We start from the raw sequence: 20,924 nt of genomic DNA, 5'->3' as shown, positions 1-20,924 counted from the left end.
GAATAAGTTCATGTAGATTAGCAGGAATTTCTCGTGCGGCCAGAACATCTTTAATGTTGCTGGATAGGCCTTTTTTGAAGGTCGCGCAGAGGGCCTCATTATTCCAGGACAATTCTGAAGCAAGTGTACGGAATTGTACGGCATACTCGCCAACGGAAGAATTACCCTGGACCAGGTTCAACAGGGCAGTCTCAGCAGAAGAGGCTCGGGCAGGTTCCTCAAAGACACTTCGGATTTCCGAGAAGAAGGAGTGTACAGAGGCAGTGACGGGGTCATTGCGGTCCCAGAGCGGTGTGGCCCATGACAGGGCTTTTCCGGACAGAAGACTGACTACGAAAGCCACCTTAGACCTTTCAGTGGGAAACAGGTCCGACATCATCTCCAGATGCAGGGAACATTGGGAAAGAAAGCCACGGCAAAACTTAGAGTCCCCATCAAATTTATCCGGCAAGGATAAGCGTATCCCAGGAGCGGCCACTCGCTGCGGAGGAGGTGCAGGAGCTGGCGGAGGAGATGACTGCTGAAGCTGTGGTAGCAACTGTTGTAGCATAACGGTCAGTTGAGACAGCTGTTGGCCTTGTTGCGCTATCTGTTGTGACTGCTGGGCGACCACCGTGGTGAGGTCAGCGACAACTGGCAGAGGAACTTCAGCGGGATCCATGGCCGGATCTACTGTCACGATGCCGGCTGGCAGGTAGTGGACCCTCTGTGCCAGAGAGGGATTGGCGTGGACCGTGCTAGTGGACCGGTTCTAAGCCACTACTGGTTTTCACCAGAGCCCGCCGCAAAGCGGGATGGTCTTGCTGCGGCGGTAGTGACCAGGTCGTATCCACTAGCAACGGCTCACCTCTCTGGCTGCTGAAGATAGGCGCGGTACAAGGGAGTAGGCAGAAGCAAGGTCGGACGTAGCAGAAGGTCGGGGCAGGCAGCAAGGATCGTAGTCAGGGGCAACGGCAGAAGGTCTGGAAACACAGGCAAGGAACACACAAGGAACGCTTTCACTGGCACTAAGGCAACAAGATCCGGCAAGGGAGTGCAAGGGAAGTGAGGTAATATAGGGAAGTGCACAGGTGAAAACCCTAATTGGAACCACTGCGCCAATCAGCGGCGCAGTGGCCCTTTAAATCGCAGAGACCCGGCGCGCGCGCGCCCTAGGGAGCGGGGCCGCGCGCGCCGGGACAGAACAGACGGGGAGCGAGTCAGGTAGGGGAGCCGGGGTGCGCATCGCGAGCGGGCGCTACCCGCATCGCGAATCGCATCCCGGCTGGCAGCAGGATCGCAGCGCCCCGGGTCAGAGGACGTGACCGGAGCGCTGCAGCGGAGGGAGTGAAGCGAGCGCTCCGGGGAGGAGCGGGGACCCGGAGCGCTCGGCGTAACAGTTTATTTGGCACTTTTTGTTCTATTCGGCTGAGACTCTACCTGACTAAGATTTTGTTTTGTCCTCTGACCTGTTGCACCCTGACAATTGTTTTGATGACAATTCTTGGCTCTGTTCCTCACTATGCTACCACGACATCAGCACTACTGCATCAAGCTGGGGATTGTCACCTCAGGATACTCTTACAATAAAGACCATACCTATTTGCAGAGTTTAAGGAAATAGCGAACCCCAAACAGTGGTTCAACAGTACATGCTAAAGAATACACATCTCTGGTATGAGAGCTTAACACATGTACATCATTTAGGAGATAAATATGACCATGATGTCACAATGTATACATTTTTTGAAAAGTCCAAACCAAAAAAAGACAATTGTAAGACATGTTCTAGTTTGCCAAGGCTGTAGACAGTGATAATACCCCCTAAAAAAAGTTGCAGACATGGTTAGAAAAATAAATGTGCTCACCTACACGATAACCTGTCACTGCATTTCTAAGAGCAAGAAAATCGCTGATGATCTCCATTTACTTTTCTCGACACGCAGGCAATGTTGACCCACCTTAGCCAATGAATGGCCGAGCAGACATTTCAGTGCAACAGTTCCACTTTACACTGATAACCAGATAGTCATGCTCTACACGAACACAGATATAAAGAACTGAAGAGGGTGCTCAAAGAGTAAAACACTGACCTATAGGGTAACAATGTAAATGACATCCAACAGACAAGCCTCCTGTTGAAGCAGGACTATTCTCTTTTCACTGCAATTTACTTCCATTCTCTGTAATTCTATAATTCCTGGGGCATCTGCAAAAATAAAATGTAGACAGTGGTGTAGCAACAGGAAAAGCAGTGGGTACAGTCAAACAGGGGTCAGAGGTTGTTGAGTAAGCACTTCAACTCAGTATGTTACACAGGATCAGAGAACCTTTAATCTTCAGCACTTACTGTTACCAAAGACTACACTATCTGAGAAAGAGATCTCAGTGTTCTCACAATCGTGTGTTTTAATATGTTTTTGAACGACTTTACTGCATGCTTTACCTTTATAGGGGTACACACTATGGACATGCTTAAAGTAGTTTTTCTAGGTCCTTTTCACATGCAAATAAAAAAAATGCTGTTCACTCCAAATATAAAGATAATGCATTTGCTGGGCAAGATTAAAGTTTTAGGCAGTGTGATGACAATGTGGCAGTTTTTTTTTATAATGATTTTTTTTTTACAATGCCTCATACAGTTGTTCTGAATGATAATAATTAATACATGAAGAGGTTTTACCAAAAGCAAAAATTTACATACGCTGTAGAGGGGAACAAAAATGTGATCAGGGGTTCATAGGTGTAGAATGTACATCATTTATAGCTTACTTTTATTTCTTTATTTTAAGTTTTCGACATACAAGCCGGGGGTAACAACATCGGCAGGGGCGTCTGAGGCGATGGCTATTTTGTGGCTATACACTTCTTCTGGCCTTAAAAATGCTGTTGTTTTACCCCCCTACTTGTAAGAAATGGAAACTCACAGAAATCTGGTGAGTGCCACTTTTCTTTACATCTCCTTGTTGAATTATATATCAAGTGTTTTCCAATGCTAAACACCATCATTGGCTGTTAACTAGGTTTGCCTGGTAAAATTTTTAGTTATATTACTGAATATAGTGGAGCAGTGGCAGAGAGATTCTTGCCAGATGGAATGTATATCAGGCCAGAGACACACCTCTGACAACCATATGTGTGTGCTTTATCCCGGACACATACCTTATGGGCAGGTTTATGAACTGAAATATTCAACTAAGCTGAGAGCAACTTTAAATTTTGGAACTACATAAAGCTTGCAGGCAATTTATTTTTAAACTTTAGCAGCTTCCTGGACTCTATAGAAATGTTTACTGAATGTTTACTGAATGTTAAATAAATCAAGGTTTTGGCTTTCTAGCACCCTGTACAAAAGTGCTATTTATTCCCATTTTCTTGTATCTATATACCCTGACCTCGGTAAAGTTGGATTTTTGGCAGTCAGCACTTGGGCATGTGCTCTGCCCCCACCCCTCCTCCAGCTATGCCACTGAATTAATAGCATAAAAACTGGTGACAACCCAAGGAAGTGGCTACTAACCTATTAGGGTAAATAATACCATTACTCAGGAACCTCCTTAGCATTCTGGCTCACAAAGAGCTCATTTAAGTGTTCCATTTTCTTGGGGAAGTCAACTTTTCAGTTTTTCACAATTATTCTGCTTCAGAGAGGACATGAACAGCACCGTCCAGCTGTATGCTAGGGATGAGTGCAGTTGAAGTCCTCCTCAAACTTGTTTTGGGGCTGCTCTCCTGCCCCCCTCTAGCTTCATACCTTGAATGCTTCTTAGGGAAAATGAGAATTACATTATAACTGGTGATTGGTAATAAAGTTAGTTATTACTGGTATAACGGGTCTCAGGTGTTAATTTAGCAACTGGTGATTGGTAATAAAGTTAGTTATTACTGGTATAACGGGTCTCAGGTGTTAATTTAGCATTATGGCTTCTGTATACGAATTGTTTATACCAGTTCTTGTAAATATATTTTTTCACACAAGTTGAGAGAAATGTGTGGCTAAGTGTTTCACTCATTGCCATTGCACTCCAAGGAGGTAATTTATCACTGTCTGGGTAAATCAAGTTTTTTTTTTTTTACCCCCGCTTGCCATTGTGTATGTCATGTGTAATTCCCCCACATCCTTCATAGATAGCAAAGTAGCTTAGATGTAGACAAGGTTTGGTTCTAAGTGTGGTCCTCAAATCAATAATTGCACTAATAATGAACTTGGATTTTTTTTATGAACTTTGTAGTGTTTCTTGTTGAGAGTTGTCTTTTGATTGAATGTTTTTTCGTTTTCCTTAGCTATACTAAGCAGACATATCAGTGCATTAAATCATCTATTTCCGCAGAACAATTTGTTTTAGTTGATCATTTGTGTAACTTAAAGAACATCTTTTGTTTCATGGCTGAAAGGACAGAACAGTGGATGCAAAGCTATTCTGTGCAAGGATGGAGAAATGTGCCTTTGCACTAAAGAACATTGGGTATATATTCAGTAATTGCATTGAAAATGTAATAAAATGTATGGGAACGTGATTGACAAATATATGCACATTCTTATTAGTAAACATCACAGTATGGCAACTGGGTGACCTGCATATTATTCATGCCATATCCTATGTTCATCATTCATTGTTTTCTCATTATATTAAGTTTTATGTACACATTACATTGATTGTATCAGTCAGCAATATAGACAGCTATTATCAGTACTGATGGACAGCATTTTTTGGCAGTCTGAAAATTGGCAGTAATTCTTGTTGAACTAACAGAAGAAATGTAAACCTAAATATACAGCACACTTTATAACAGACAATAAGCAATGGATTTACCAAACGCAGTGTGGGGGTTGGATTTATCATTGTCTATGCAAATCATGTTCTTAAAAAGCAAAGTAGCTTAGATATAGACAATTTTCGGAGTGTTATAAAGGCTGGCTTGAGAATAGGCAAAAATGTTGAGACAATCTATAAAAGTTACGGTTGATAACCCAACCATTTCAAACGATTACCATGTCACAGTACATTCAAGTTGTTTTCGTAACTGAGTCTAATTGATTTGCACAAAAGTGTTGTGACTTTTTCACCCATTGTATAAACATTTGTGACAATTTACCACAAAAAAATAAAGAAAACTTAAAACCGATGTTACATTTTCCCCAGTTTCTACAATTTTTTGAATAGTGAAATTAAACCACATAACCGCAGACTGGCCTAAGTCCCAAAAGTATTCTGCAAACTCTCTGCACCACGCTTGCCAAGTGGGTGGGATTTGGGGCATAATGGACATGGTTTCACACAAACTGGGCTTGCATGCATAGACTGCAGTTAAAATCCATACTGCTACATTGGGAAGAGGCTTGCACTTCTTGATAAATCCAGTGCAATTCTACACTGGTGGGGTTGTTTTTTAGACCGGCTTGTAAAACGTGGTCATAATAAATTTCCCCAATGGTTTTCATCTTTTATATTCCAACATCTTATTAGTGAAAATGGACATGCATATCAGTATCTCTCTCTCTTTAGCAGCCCCATCCATGTTTAAAGAGTACTCCAGTCATACTGAATGCAATTCCACCACTAAAAATATTTTTTACTGTTGCCTAAATTTCCCATGAATGCTCTAGCTTTGCAGAGAGAGGGTAGACTCTCATCACGGCAGTTACCATCATGAGGTCACCTGACTAGACTTCAACAGGCAGCAGCCTAAACTGCCAAGATTCAAAAGTAGGTGGATGTCAGTTTACATTAAATGCAGTTTTAATGTGTTCCCTTATTAAAAGTACAGATAAAGTAGAAAAATCTTGTCACGAGGAAGAAGTATATGCATATTTAACGCCTTCAGGTTGTGGTCACATGTTAAATTACTACATTTTTCACATGTTTTCACAGCTGTAAAAAAATAACTTTATTTACCCTGACTTGTACATTTGCAGTAAATTAGCACCATTTTGGCCACAAAATTTAAATAAAAAATCATAGCAAAAAAAGAAAAACACTGCAAAAAGGCAATGTGTGAACACAGCTTCAGAGGAAGGGTGTAATTCATCCCAAAGAGATATATGCATACAGATAGGGCTGGGAGAGGTCTGTGAGCTGCCAGGAGGCATCTATTAGGTAATGTCATGCAGTAGTTCCCAGGAAGTCCAATACATGAAGAGCTTCATTAAAATGTAATACCACATGATACCTCCCATTGGTTTCTGAATCAAACAGCAATGCGACAGTAAAGGAGGCACTCACCAGCATGCATGCAGGAGTCTTTATTCTTTGTATAGTATTGAAATCACAGCCTAGACAGACAGAGACGCCAGCAGAGCCTAGGTACTAACATACTGTTTAACACAACTCAAGAATCAAGTACACAGGGCAGGAGCAGCATAGGCATAGTAATAAAGTAGAAACAATCTAGGAGGAAATGTTCATCAGGCTTGGTGGTGTCACCCAGTGTGGTCTGCACAACCCCTCACACCACACCTCCCTAAGCAACGTCACTGCTGCAGAGCACCACATTTACCTATAGGGGCTTCTTTAAGATGCTCATATAGTTAAATGCGTAGAGGATGCGTTGAGTAAATTGTACTCATGGGATGGCAAGTTAGGCAGTTGTGAGGCCCCTTCCAGAGCTGCCGCCTATCTTTCCTAATGGGAGAGCCGCCTCTGAGCTCCACACAGGTTGTGCCAACATCTGTGCCTTTTATATAATCATTTCTGAATCAAGACTTGCTTTGATCAGCTGGTTGCTAGGTTAGTTTCTTTTATGGCAGGGTTTGTCATAGTGAGACATCTGATAATAGAACTAGTTCAAGCCTTGTAGAGGATTCAGATGACTGTTGGACTTTAGTAATGGGCTTCATGTTTCAAAAGCTCAAAGCAACTGCCAGAATTCACATTAGCTCTCTCCAGTGTTAATAAAAAGCATTTAAAGATTAATATGAGAAACATGAGGAATATTCTCCTGGGAAAGTATTGATACAGGAGGGCCGTTAAAAAAGGTCCTTTTCGCTAGTACCTTAGGCCAGTTTAACACAAGTATAATACAGCCATATTACAACATTCGTATTTCAACTGCATTTCCCAGCCTGACTGAAGATCTCATCACCTGAATTCATACTGAAGCTTTATAGTTCCTTATGATTCGGGTAAACAAATCCCGAATTTATGGCTGTAATATGGGTACTATAATGGGGCTTTACTGTAAATGTGTGATATTGGCCTAAACAGAACTTAAGAACTTCACATCCATTGAATTAGTGGAATTCATTTTAAAACCAATGACAGTAAGTATGTATATTCATTGATGATATTTCTTTGTAATCATAAAATATAGATCTGTAGATCTATAAAAGCATGTTTAGCTTTTCTTACTTTTCTTAAATGCATGTATTTATTTCTTGCATTTACCATTGTGTATAGGTAACTCTGCAGGATTTGGAACAAAAACGACCCCATTTGGAAGAACTTATAACTGCTGCTCAGAACCTGAAGAACAAAACAAGCAATCCAGAGGCACGAGCAGTGGTTACAGATCGCAGTAAGTGTACACTTCTATAATTTATATAGTGGTACAAGTATTAAAGCACTTAAAGGGGCAGTCCAGTGAAAATCTAGTCAGGGAGTTGGTAAGTTAAAAAAAATAAAAAAAAAATAAAAAGAAGTGTCTCTTACCTTCCTCGTTCCCACGCCATTGCCAGTATAACAGAGCTCCACTGCCTGCTGTCTGTTTGATGATGTGACATCACATGCCTGCCCATCCAATCAGCATCCACAATGATGTCCCACCTTAGTCACTGATTGGCTGAGCAGGCTGAAGCCTTATGTCCCTGAACATGGAAATGCAGGACAGGGTGCAACAGAGCTCCATTATACCGGCACCGGCGCGAGAGAGAGAAAGGTAAGAGGCAGTTATTTTTTTTTTTTTTACCAACTCTTTCCCTCACCACATTTTAAACTTACCACACTTTAAAGTAGTACTCCATTGAAATATTTTATTATTGCTATACTGCAACATCTAAATATATATAATATTGGAAATTGTCAGTACCTGGTTGTAAGCTAAGATAGTGGTGAAATTCATTGTTTTCCTCACTTACCTACCTGAGCCCTCCGGCCCCCACTCTCCGTGTCAAACTGGTCTGGGAGTGATGGCCCAGTCAGTCAATCACCAGCTGAGGTGGGAGATCATTGCGGCTAGTGATTGACTGAGCGGACCAGTTCGTCTTGGAAGGCTGGGACTGGAGAGCTCAAGTAGGTGAGTTGAGCCTCTTTCTGGAGATCGCAGGGGGTTCCAGTGGTTGAACCCATGTGATCAGAGACTTATTCCCTATCAACTGGATAGGCAACACGTTTTTACAAACTGGAGTTCATCTTTAAGGATAAAGTTGCAGCAAGATGACAAATAATACAAGATGCAAAAATAATAATTATTCCATGATTCATTGGGCAGGGGCTGCCAGCAGGTAACTGGTTACAATTAGAAACTATTCAGAAGAAGCATGAATTCAGTGTTACTTTTATTTAGTTTTATGTTAAAAGACTTTATTGTGTACTCTAAACAGTATAAACACCACTGACCACTATTTTAACCTTTAATTTTATAAAAGTTTTTGTAACTTGAGATAGCAGCCGTATGTTTGTACATAATCCTCCATTCTACCCACTGCCACATTAACATTTGAATGTTATTTTGTTAATCTTACTGAAGGAGGCTCTCCCTATAAAATGATTATCAGTTTCCATCTTCCATGGCTCATATACTGGAATGACATTAGAAATGTACTCTTTTCTTCACAGTTTTCGGTGCTGTGCCTGAGCGCATCGAGTCATAATTAAACATGCAGAAGGTTGGAATCAGGAAGTCTGATGTTTTAGAAATGTCATTATACAAATAATGAACCAATTTCTGCATCATTAAACAGGAAAAAACTAAGGACTGCTAAAATACACAGCACCGATAAATAAAGTTAAGCTTGGTTTGGAGGAGCTACCAGGCTATTTTACAGTAGTATATCTTCCACCTCTGAAATAATCATGAGTAAAATTATAGAAACCCAGGAATAATAATTCAAGCTATAATGAAAAGTAAAGCTTCAACTCAGGAATATTTATCACTAGCAATGCACAGTATTGTAAAAGCTTATATAAATTATAAACAAAGGTATTGGGAGCTATTATATAGCTGTATTTAGTATACATTGTTCAGTTTAACATCTACTGCAAATGGTATGATTGGTTTTATTAATAAAGAGTGAAATGGAAATAATGATTTTACCAGGGATTATAATTCTTTATGACCTTGATGGCATAGTTTTGATATATAAGTTCTGAATTGGTGACATTTCTTGTGTTTTGTGTAGAGATGAATTTTCAAAAGTTCGGTTCACAGTAGTAGTTGTAACGAGTTTACAGTAAGGGTGGTGAACTGAAGGTTGCAGTAGCCATTAGAAAGAGGGGGTAGTGGTAGTACTAGTGGGTCGACAGCACAGGTGGTGGTAGTAGTGGCACCAGACCAGAGTTTTAAAATCCTCACTGATCCATGCCTGATTAATAAAAAAAAAAAAAATTTGAGCCCCCTGCCCTTTTGTTCTTCCTCCTAAAAGTACCCTGGACAGTCTGGAGTCATTATGTGGACATTTATATAAATATTTATGAGAAGTGCTCTTTTTTTCATTCCCCTGCCCCCCCAAAATGTCTGTGCACATCCCTGGATAACTACAGGGGACACCGAACAGGTATTTTAGTGGCTTCAGGACATTTTTATTTTTCTTAACTTCCCCGGAGCACCCCTTTAACCCCTTAAGGACGCAGGACGTACTCAAACGTCCCCTTTTCCGAGTCCTTAAGGACTCAGGATGTTTGAGTACGTCCTGTCAAATCCCGACCCCCCGCCGCTAGCCGGAGGGGAGCCAGTGCCCGATGCCTGCTGAAATCGTTCAGCAGGCATCGGGTCATATCGCCCAGGGGGGTCATTATGTCCCCCCATGTCGGCGATGGCCGCAGATCGCTGGACAATTCAGTCCAGCGATCTGCGGCAGATTCCGGGTCAATCGGGTCTCCAGTGACCCGGTGACCCGGAATTACAGGCTGTTCGGGGCCGTCTCCGACGGCCCCGAACAGCCAGAGCCTGCAGGGGTGAGGTGGCACTGGTGCCACCTCACGATCGCCCTGATTCGTCGGCCGTATTACCGGCCGACCAATAAGGGCGCCTGCTGCGGGTGTCACTCCCACAACCCGCTCCGCCCCTCTTCTGGAGGACGTGAGCGGGTGCGGGACGTGCACCCCGGGTGCTGGGGACCCCGATCCCCGGCGTCAATGTTGGGATCGGGGCCCCAGGAGCGACGGCCGCGGCGGAGACGGCGAGGGACTGACCTGTGCGGCTGGATCGTTGGAGGTGAGTGACAGCCTCCTGCTGTTGCTTAGCAACAGCTCCCAGCATGCAAAAAGGGCATGCTGGGAGCTGTAGTTATGCAACAGCAGGAGGCAGACCACCACAACTCCCAGCATGCCCTTATGGGCATGCTGGGACTTGTAGTTTTGCAACAGCTGGAGGCACATTTTTTCTATGGAAAAGTGTACCTTCAGCTGTTGTGTAACTACAACTCCCAGCTTGCACCAACAGCTAAAGTGCATGCTGGGAGTTGTAGTAGTGCATCTGCTGGTTGCATAACTACAACTCCCAGCATGCCCGTTGGCTGTCGGTGACTGCTGGGAGTTGTAGTTTTGCAACAGCTGAAGGCACACTGAGTTATGTAGCAAACCAGTGTGTCTCCAGCTGTTGCATAACTACAGTCCCCAGCATCCCCAGCCAAAGTAGTATGCCTCCAGCTGTTGCATAACTACAAGGCCCAGCATGCCCTTCCGCTGTCCGTACATGCTGGGGGTTGTAGCTTTTGCAACAGCTGAAGGCACACTGGTTGCAAAACACTGAGTTTGTTACCAAACTCTGTGTTTCACAACCAGTGTGCCTCCAGCTGTTGCAAAACTACAACTCCCAGCATGCACTGATAGACCGTACATGCTGGGAGTTGTAGTTTTGCAACAGCTGGATGTCCCCCCCCCCCCTCCCCAATGTGAACGCACAAGGTACACTCACATGGGCGGAGGATTACAGCAAGTATCCGGCTGCAAGTTTGAGCTGCGGCAAATTTTCTGTCGCAGCTCAAACTGCCAGCGAGAAACTACTGTGAACGCCCGCCCGTGCGACTGTACCCTAAAAACACTACACTACACTAACACATAATAAAAAGTAAAAAACACTACGTATACACATACCCCTATACAACCCCCCTCCCCTCCCCAATAAAAATGAAAAACGTCCGGTACGCCACTGTTTCCAAAACGGAGCCTCCAGCGGTTGCAAAACTACAACTCCCAGCATGCACTGATAGACCGCACATGCTGGGAGTTGTAGTTTTGCAACAGCTGGACGTTTCCCCCCCCGCCCCAATGTGAACGTACAGGGTACACTCACATGGGCGGAGGATTACAGTAAGTATCCGGCTGCAAGTTTGAGCTGCGGCTCAAACTGCCAGCGAGAAACTACTGTGAACCCCCGCCCATGTGACTGTACCCTAAAAACACTACACTACACTAACACACTATAAAATAAAAAGTAAAAATCACTACAAATACACATACCCCTACACAGCCCCCCTCCCCAATAAAAATGAAAAACGTCTGGTACGCCACTGTTTCCAAAACGGAGCCTCCAGCTGTTGCAAAACAACTACTCCCAGTATTGCCAGATAGCCACTGACTGTCCAGGCATGCTGGGAGTTTTACAACAGCTGGAGGCACCCTGTTTGGGAATCACTGGCATAGAATACCCCTATATCCTCCCCTATGCAAGTCCCTAATTTAGGCCTCAAATGCGCATGGCGCTCTCACTTTGGAGCCCTGTCGTATTTCAAGGCAACAGTTTAGGGCCACATATGGGGTATCGCCGTACTCGGGAGAAATTGTGTTACAAATTTTGGGGGGTATTTTCTGCTTTTACCCTTTTTAAAAATGTAAAATTTTTGGGAAAAGAGGCATTTTAGGTAAAAAAAATATTATTTTTTTTACATATGCAAAAGTCGTGAAACACCTGTGGGGTATTAAGGTTCACTTAACCCCTTGTTACGTTCCCCGAGGGGTCTAGTTTCCAAAATGGTATGCCATGTTTTTGTTTTTTTTGCTGTCCTGGCACCATAGGGGATTCCTAAATGCGGCATGCCCCCAGAGCAAAATTTGCTTTCAAAAAGCCAAATGTGACCCCTTCTCTTCTGAGACCTGTAGTGCGCCAGCAGAGCACTTTTCACCCCCATATGGGGCGTTTTCTGAATCGGGAGAAATTGGGCTTCAAATTTTGGGGGGTATTTTCTGCTTTAACCCTTTGTAAAAATTAAAATTTTTTGGGAAACCAAGCATTTTAGGTAAATTTTTTTTTTTTTTTTACATATGCAAAAGTTGTGAAACCCCTGTGGGGTATTAAGGTTCACTTTACCCCTTGTTACGTTCCCCAAGGGGTCTAGTTTCCAAAATGGTATGCCATGTGGGGTTTTTTGCTGTCCTGGCACCATAGGGGCTTCCTAAATGCGGCATGCCCCCAGAGCAAAATTTCCTTCAAAAAAGCCAAATGTGACTCCTTCTCTTCTGAGACCTGTAGTGTGCCAGCAGAGCACTTTTCACCCCCATATGGGGTGTTTTCTGAATCGGGAGAAAATGGGCTTCAAATTTTGGGGGGTATTTTCTGCTTTAACCCTTTGTAAAAATGTAAATTTTTTGGGAAACCAAGCATTTTAGGTATTTTTTTTTTTTTTTTACGTATGCAAAAGTTGTGAATCACCTGTGGGGTATTAAGGTTTACTTTACCCATTGTTATGTTCCCCGAGGGGTCTAGTTTCCAAAATGGTATGCCATGTTTTTTTTTTGCTGTTCTGGCACCATAGGGGCTTCCTAAATGTGACATGCCCCCCAAAAACCATTTGTCGCTCCTTCCCTTCTGAGCCCTCTACTGCGCCCGCCGAACAATTAACATAGACATATGAGGTATGTGCTTACTCGAGAGAAATTGGGTTTCAAATGCAAGTAAAAATTTTCTCCTTTTTACCCCTTGCAAAAATTCAAAAATTGGGTCTACAAAAACATGCGAGTGTAAAAAATGAAGATTGTGAATTTTCTCCTTCACTTTGCTGCTATTCCTGTGAAACACCTAAAGGGTTAAAATGCTGACTGAATGTCATTTTGAATACTTTGGGGGGTGCAGTTTTTATAATGGGGTCATTTATGGGGTATTTCTAATATGAAGGCCCTTCAAATCCACTTCAAACCTGAACTGGTCCCTGAAAAAAAGCGAGTTTCAAAATTTTGTGGAAAATTGCTGCGGAACTTTGAAGCCCTCTGGTGTCTTCCAAAAGTAAAAACTTGTCAATTTTATGATGCAAACATAAAGTAGACATATTGTATATGTGAAAAAAAAATAATATTTTGAATATCCATTTTCCTTACAAGCAGAGAGCTTCAAAGTTAGAAAAATGCAAAATTTTCAAATTTTTCATCAAATTTTGGGATTTTTCACCAAGAAAGGATGCAAGTTACCACAAAATTTTACCACTAAGTTAAAGTAGAATATGTCACGAAAAAACAATCTCGGAATCAGATTGATAACTAAAAGCATTCCAGAGTTATAAATGTTTAAAGTGACAGTGGTCAGAATTGCAAAAAATGGCTGAGTCCTTAAGGTGAAAAAGGGCTCAGTCCTTAAGGGGTTAAACAGCTGTATGCAAAAGTGACACAAAACACTTGTTTTCACAGATTTTTCCCTTAAGTGTACCAAAAACAAAAACACAGGCACACTAGACAATCACAGGGATTTTGTCCTGACAAAACAAATGTAGCCCACCATCTGCATCTCTAGAGATTAATAGCAAAATACTTTTTCTGACTCTGGGGGGAAAAGGGGTACCCCATTGAGCAGCGTTCAGAACATTTCCTTCTGAACTTTGTGTGTGCGCTGCGGGGGTTGCCCACGCCCCCTTGTGATGTCAAGCTATGCCCGGTCTGGGCACTCTGATGTAATCTTCAGCTGGGCAGGCACCCCATCCTGCTCATCCATATACATAACCCCCTCCCTGCATGTGCGGCCATTCTACTGTACGGCACATGCGCCGCTCAGTAGCACGGCTGCGCGATCAGGGAGGGGGTTATGCATATGGATGAGCTGGGTGCCTGCCTGGCTATAGATTACATCAGAGTGCCCGGAGCTCGGGTGTAAGCACCGTCCATGCACCAGGGACCTAATTTGCATACCCAGAAAAACGAGCAAATAACGCGGAATGGCATGGGGGTTTCGGACGCCGTAAGTATAATTTTGATCAGTATCACCTGCACTACAAGCTTGTATAAGCGGGTGATACTGATGACAGATTTCTTTTAAGATATTTTTACTGCACTCCTAGAATTTAGATAAATTATCCTGACACGTTGCACAAACCGAATTTTCACATTACCTCTTAATTATTGGTACCAAAAGCAGTATAAAAGAAATAATAATAATAATAATAAAATAATCTTTGGTTAGTTAGGATATCTCATTGCATTGAAGTCAATGTGTTGTGTTAACGTGATCAAGATAACTATGGCTACATCGGTATCTGTACAATATAGCAGACCATTGCATTTAGTATTGCATAGTATACCATTTAGAGTATTACTTATCGTGGTAAACTACTTTTTTAACATAGAATGTAAGTTGTTAAACTAATTTCTCAAAATATATATGTAACTCTAGACACTAGGCATTGCTGACTTGCTTGTTGTTTGCTTTGATCAGTGAATGCAACTTAATATGTCTGTTGTAGTTAGAAGTCCTTTTCTTGGCACATCTATGGCACACAATGACTATCTCTTCCTCATTCATGCCTTAAAAGTATACTCCAGAGTAGAAAAATCTTTTAGAATCAACTGATGCCAGAAACATATACAGATTTGTAAATTACTTCTATTTAAAAATCTTAATCCTTCCAGTAATCATCAGCTGCTGTATACAACAGAGCAAGTTGTGTAGTTTTTTTCAGTCTGACCACAGTGCTCTCTGCTGACACCTCTGACCGTGTAAGGAACTGTCCAGAGTAGAAGCGAATTCCCATAGCAAATCTCTCCTGCTCTGGACAGTTCCTGACATGACAGAGTTGGCAGCAGAGAGCACTGTGGCCAGACTCGAAGGAATTACATAACTTCCCCTGTAGTATTCAGCAGCTGTTAAGTACTGGAAAGCTTAAAATGTTTAAGTACAATTAATTTACAAATCTGTAGCACTTTGAGAAACCAGTTAATTTAAAACTGTTGCTGTCCACTGGAGTAACCCTTTAAGCTAAAACTCTGCCAATTAGTACTAGCTGCTGAATATTGGCACAAGCCCACCAAATGGTTATAAAGAACTTTCGACAATGAGCAGGTTATCCCCATTACATAAATTACTCAATGGTTATAAACAAAATAGAATTAAACTGATGGGGTTTAAAACTTCAAAAATAAATAAATATTATAAGGCTATTTAAATGATTGTTGTTTTTCTTTTCTGATGGTCATGGAAATAACTGAATTTTATTCTAGCCATTTGTGACTATATGTGCCTATAGGTGCAATTAAACATTTCAGCTGGATATTTTATATAGTGATCTAGTTTCACAAGTTTCACATCCAATTCAACATCATAGGCATTATCTTTAGATTTTCCAGTGTTTGCCACCAGTTTAGGAGTATCCCTTACTGTGGCTATATGCCATTATTTTTTTATTTAAAAGCATATTTCAAATTTAAGAATATAATTGAATTTGGCCCATATTGTTTCATGCAGTATTTTGGAGGCTTAAGGATGTTTATACTTTTATCTGTAGAGTTATCAAATAAAAGCAGTATTGCTCCATCAACACCCTATAAAAGCTGTTATCCATCCTAAAATCTATGTCTGCAAAATGTAAAGTGCTATTGTGAGCCGTAAAAAACATCACCACAATATCTTGGCATTGAGGAAATGACAGCAAACCAGAACAAATGGCAGCTTTATGGTCATCAGAGTCTAGTGCTATTAAATGTTGTGCTATACCTGTCATTTTTGCAGCTACATCATTAAACTGCCAGTTGTTTTAGCAGTCAAATGATAAGATAAAGTTTCTGAGTTATATTACCTATCAAAATCAAAGACAAGGGATTGTTTGTATGTCGTTTTTGTTTCTCGCACTATAAAACAAGTGATATGCTTGTTTTTGCTACCATTCATGTGGTATATTACATTTTTTTATGAAAACATCATTGCCAATATAGGCGATCTAGGATATGTTCTAAGAAAAGAGTATCTGCAACTTTTTACCACATCTGTGGATAGACAAAAACATTTGGGCATTAGAGAAGCCCCAGAACCTAAGGTCAATGGGCACCCACATTGTTAGCAAGCTATAAGGCTTGAATCACACATGTAGTGTGTTAATTTTGCAGGTTCAACAGGTTGTTCTGGTAATATTTCAGGGCACATATGACTTTTTGATCACTTTTTATTCTAATATTTTAGTAAGCTGGATATATAATGTAATATTGAACTAGTTCAAACATTTTCAGACATGATGCCAATAATGTTTTTAATATATATATATATATATATATATATATATATATATATATATATATATATATCTCATAGTTTATACTTCTTTATGGGTTAAATTGGAAAGTGGGTGTTTAGAATTTTTAAATTATAAGTCTTATACTTTGATTATGCGCAATCTTCATTGTGGGGAGAAAAAGGTTGCACTGGGTGATGTGGTTGCCAAGGCAACCGAACCATGCTCAGCGAAATTCCATGCACTAGTCCTGTTAATCAGAAAAGAGTTGTGCACAGAACTTAGTGAAATGTGGTACAGTTGCCTTGGCAACTGCACTACCCGGGGAAGCCTGTATCTGCCCACGCTAGAGCTGAAGATTGCACGGGATCGAGATATTTGACATACTGATTAACACAGTACACATTTTTAAATTATTTGAACTATTTCATTTGCTTGTTACATTACAAGGTCAAATTTGACATTATAATGATCATGATTCAGTTATTATTATTATTATTATTATTATTATTATTATTTCTCATTTACCATTTTCATTTACCTAGATGACCATTTTTTTATGTTGTAGTAGTAATGCTGTAAAAGTGTTTTGCTTGTTGTTACATCCTTGAACTATACAGTTGAACTAAGGACATAACTAAACTCTTTTATTTATTTAAAGTAGACCATTTGATACCATAATGGGATTGTATGAAAACATAGGCAATTGCCTATAGGCTGAAATATGCTTACATTTGCATAGCAGATCTTTCTTATATTTATGTTTCTTAGAGCAGTGTTTGCCTAGAGGATATACTCCAGATAATATAAACTTGTTTACTAGACCTGAAAGAAAAAATTAAAACTTTATAGCAAAGAATAAAACATAGTATCAAATTATTCTATTACCTGCAGTACCCGTAATGTTTTTCTATAGCCTAAAATTAGTTTAATATGGAAAGAAAATAAAATATAAAATATCAGTTCTCCAGACATATGTTTCCTCCAGTAAATGGTTTCCAGTATACTGTAAACCTGAGTAACAAATCCTTGGTTTCAATAGGGAAATGTACAACCTATAGTTGTTTTTGTTGGTAACTGATACAATTTGCACAAAAATGAGGAAATAGTATTGCTTTCTGTTCCAAGATTAAAAATAATCCTAGGGGGGTAGTGAGGGCAATCATGTGTAACTGCAAATTTAGAGGTGTACTCCACTGGAAAAAACAAATTGCTTAAAATCAACTGGTGCCAGAACATTAAACAAATTTGTAAATTACTTCTGTTAAAAAATTTTAATCCTTCCAGTACTTATCAGATGCTGTATGAACCACAAGAAGTGCTTTTCTTTTTTAATTTCCTTTCTGCCTCACCACAGTGCTCTCTGCTGACACCTCTGTCCATTTTAGGAACTGTCCAAAGTAGGAGCAAATCCCCATAGCAAATCTATCCTGCTCTGGACAGTTCCTGACATGGACAGAGGTGTCAGCAGAGAGCACTGTGGTCAGAAAGAAAGGAAATTCAAAAAGAAAAGCACTTCCTGTAGATCATACAGCATCTGATAAGTACTGGAAAGGATTAAGATTTTTTTTAATAGAAGTAATTTACAAATCTGTTTAATGTTCTGGCAATAGTTGATTTAAAGGGGTACTCCGGTGCTTACACATCTTATCCCCTATCCAAAGGATAGGGGATAAGATGCCTGATCGCGGGAGTCCCGCAGCTGGGGACACCAGTGATCATGCACGCGGCACCCGTTTGTAATCAGTCCCCGAAACACGCTCCGGGGACTGATTACAAACGGGGTGCCGCGTGCATGATCATGGGCGTCCCCAGCTGCGGGACTCCCGCGATCAGGCATCTTATCCCCTATCCCTTGGATAGGGGATAAGATGTGTAAGCACTGGAGTATCCCTTTAAAAATAATGTTTTCCAGTGGAGTACCCCTTTAAAGACATGGTCATGTATCTATCCCTGGAAACTAACAGATTTAGAAAACATATTTAATGGTATTTTGGGAAAAAAATAGATCACACTATGTCCTAAAAAAAGTTATGGGATACGCATTTTATTTTAGTCTATTGAAATCCATTGTCATAAGGAACATTTGACAAAAAATGTACATGTGACCATTGAGGCAGGTGATTGGCTGCAGTAGTCCCATGCAGAGTGTATGGGACGTCATTGGGGTGCTTCCACCAGGGACTATAGAGAGGTACCAGGAGCCAGTAGAGAGATATTTTCTTTTCATCTACCCTTCCATTCCTTAGCCCTGGGCAAATTGACAAAAGTAGCAAAGTTATAGTACTTTAAGATATCACATTCTATTTTAAAGAGTACTTAATATGATCTAAACTCTCCCTAATCCCCTGACCGTCCGGGAGCAGTGCTGAGCTTATCTGTGTCCTTGCTGCAGTCTGAGATTTAGGACTCCAGCATGAGTGTGAAATCTATAAAAAGGACTTGTGGCCAGGACTGGCAGGGAGACCCCTAGTGGTCATTTTTTCTAAATGGAAAATTAAATAGAAAGAAGCATATTTTTTTATGACATGCAATTGGAAAGTTATTCTGCATACATTAACCCCTTGAGGAAGGAGGGTTTTTCAGTGTTTGCATTTATCGTTTCTTCCTCGTCACCTTCTAAAAATAATAACACTTTCAATTTTGCACCTAAAAATCCATATGATGGCTTATTTTTTGCTCCTCCAAATCTAATTTGCAATGACATCAGTCATTTTTCCCAAAAATCTACAGCGAAACAGAAAAAAAATCATTGTGCGAAAAAAATGGAAGAAAAAACTCAATTTTGTTACTTTTGGGGCTTCTGTTTCTACGCAGTACATTTATCAGTAAAAATGACACCTTATCTTTATTCTGTAGGTCCAGACGGTTAAAATGATACCCTACTTATATAAGTTAGAGTTTTTATTACTTCTGATAAAAATCATAACTACATGCAGGAAAATGTATACGTTTAAAATTGTCCTCTTCTGACCCCTATAACTTTTTTTTATTTTTCCTTGTATGGGGCGGTATGAGGGCTAATTTTTTGCATTCTGATCTGAAGTTTTTAACAGTACCATTTTGTTTTAATCTGACTTTTTGCTTGCTTTTTATTCATTTTGTCATGGTGTAAAAAGTGAAAAATACGCCATTTAGGACTTTGGAATTTTTATGCGCATACGCCATTGACCGTGTGGTTTAATTAATAGTATATTTTTATAGTTTGGACATTTACACAGACGGCGATACCAAATTTTATTCACACAGTTTTTTTTTATGGGAAAAGGGGGGTGATTCAAACTTTTATTAGGGAAAGGGTTAAATGATCTTTATTAACTTTTTTAAACTTTTATTTTGCAGTCTTATAAGCTCCCATAGGGGGCTATAACACTGCACACACTGATCTTTTACACAGATCACTGGAAAGCCATAGCTTTGCATTGATCAGTGTTATCGGCAGTTGATTGCTCAAGCCTGGATTTCAGGCTTGGAGCAATCAATCGACGATCAGACACGCAGGAGGCAGGTAAGCCACCCTCCTGCAGCGTCATAACTGATCGGGATATAGCGATTTTATCGCGATGGTCCCGATCAGCCCGACTGAACAGCAAGGATGCTTTTACTTTCACTTTTAGACACGGCGATAAACTTTGATCGCCTTATGTAAAGAGTTCATGCCGGACATCAGCCCAATCGGCGATGTCCGGCATTAGTGTGGGTCCTGGTTGCTTGTAGCAACCGGGACCCACAGAGTATGATCTGGGGACGCGCATATGGACATTTATAAACATCCATTTGCGCTAAGGTGTTAATTTGTAATATATCAAAGGTTTTTCTGATGAAAGGTACCCTTTAATTTAAATACTGATGGTATGCAATGTGTATCTCAATACTTGTTTGTCAAGCACAAATCAAATGTAAATGGAAGTAGCATAGTTCTGAATTTTTTTTATTATGACTCAACTCATAGTAATATCATATACAGTAGAATATGGCTTTATACAAAGCATTGTATATCTAAAGTAAAATGCTTGCAAACACATCCTTATACAATAGAGGTAAAGCTGAAATATTAATTACAAAGGTTTATTCCCACATTAGTGTTTAGCTTAGCCAAAAGTGCATATTAGTTATATGGAGCAGGAGGAAATGAGTGGCTGCCAGACGCCTTTGACAAGGTTTGTCTCGGGGGGAACAATAGAAACAAATAGACAAAAAAAAAATCCAACCTGTCTATTTGTTTCCTTTGACTGTTGACCTCAAGCAAGGTCATGTAGCAAGAAGATACATTAGATTGGTTTTGGATCTGAACAAAGCTAGCAATATCCAATGACTATGCTCAGTTACAGACACTGACATAACACTGTGGCATTATAACTATTAT

The 20,924-nt window shown here is 40.6% G+C and overlaps 1 protein-coding gene across 3 annotated transcripts in view; it reads left to right on the top strand.

Annotated features, from left to right (window-relative positions):
- Positions 1-20,924, top strand: part of DMD (dystrophin) — a 2,642,350-nt gene that overhangs the window by 1,794,100 nt on the left and 827,326 nt on the right. For 2 of the 3 annotated variants that reach the window (XM_056556147.1, XM_056556148.1), the window contains exon 52: positions 7,377-7,494. In XM_056556147.1, the coding sequence (XP_056412122.1) occupies positions 7,377-7,494 (118 nt within the window). Of the gene's footprint in view, positions 1-7,219; positions 7,241-7,376; positions 7,495-20,924 lie in introns of those variants that run through there. The other variant, XM_056556149.1, reaches the window with a different exon arrangement.

The sequence above is a fragment of the Hyla sarda genome, chromosome 2 (genome assembly GCF_029499605.1).
Source record: "Hyla sarda isolate aHylSar1 chromosome 2, aHylSar1.hap1, whole genome shotgun sequence".
In the NCBI taxonomy this organism is placed as follows: Eukaryota; Metazoa; Chordata; class Amphibia; order Anura; family Hylidae; genus Hyla; species Hyla sarda.
Note: the sequence above shows the minus strand (reverse complement) of the source record. Positions and strands in the feature narration are given on the sequence as shown.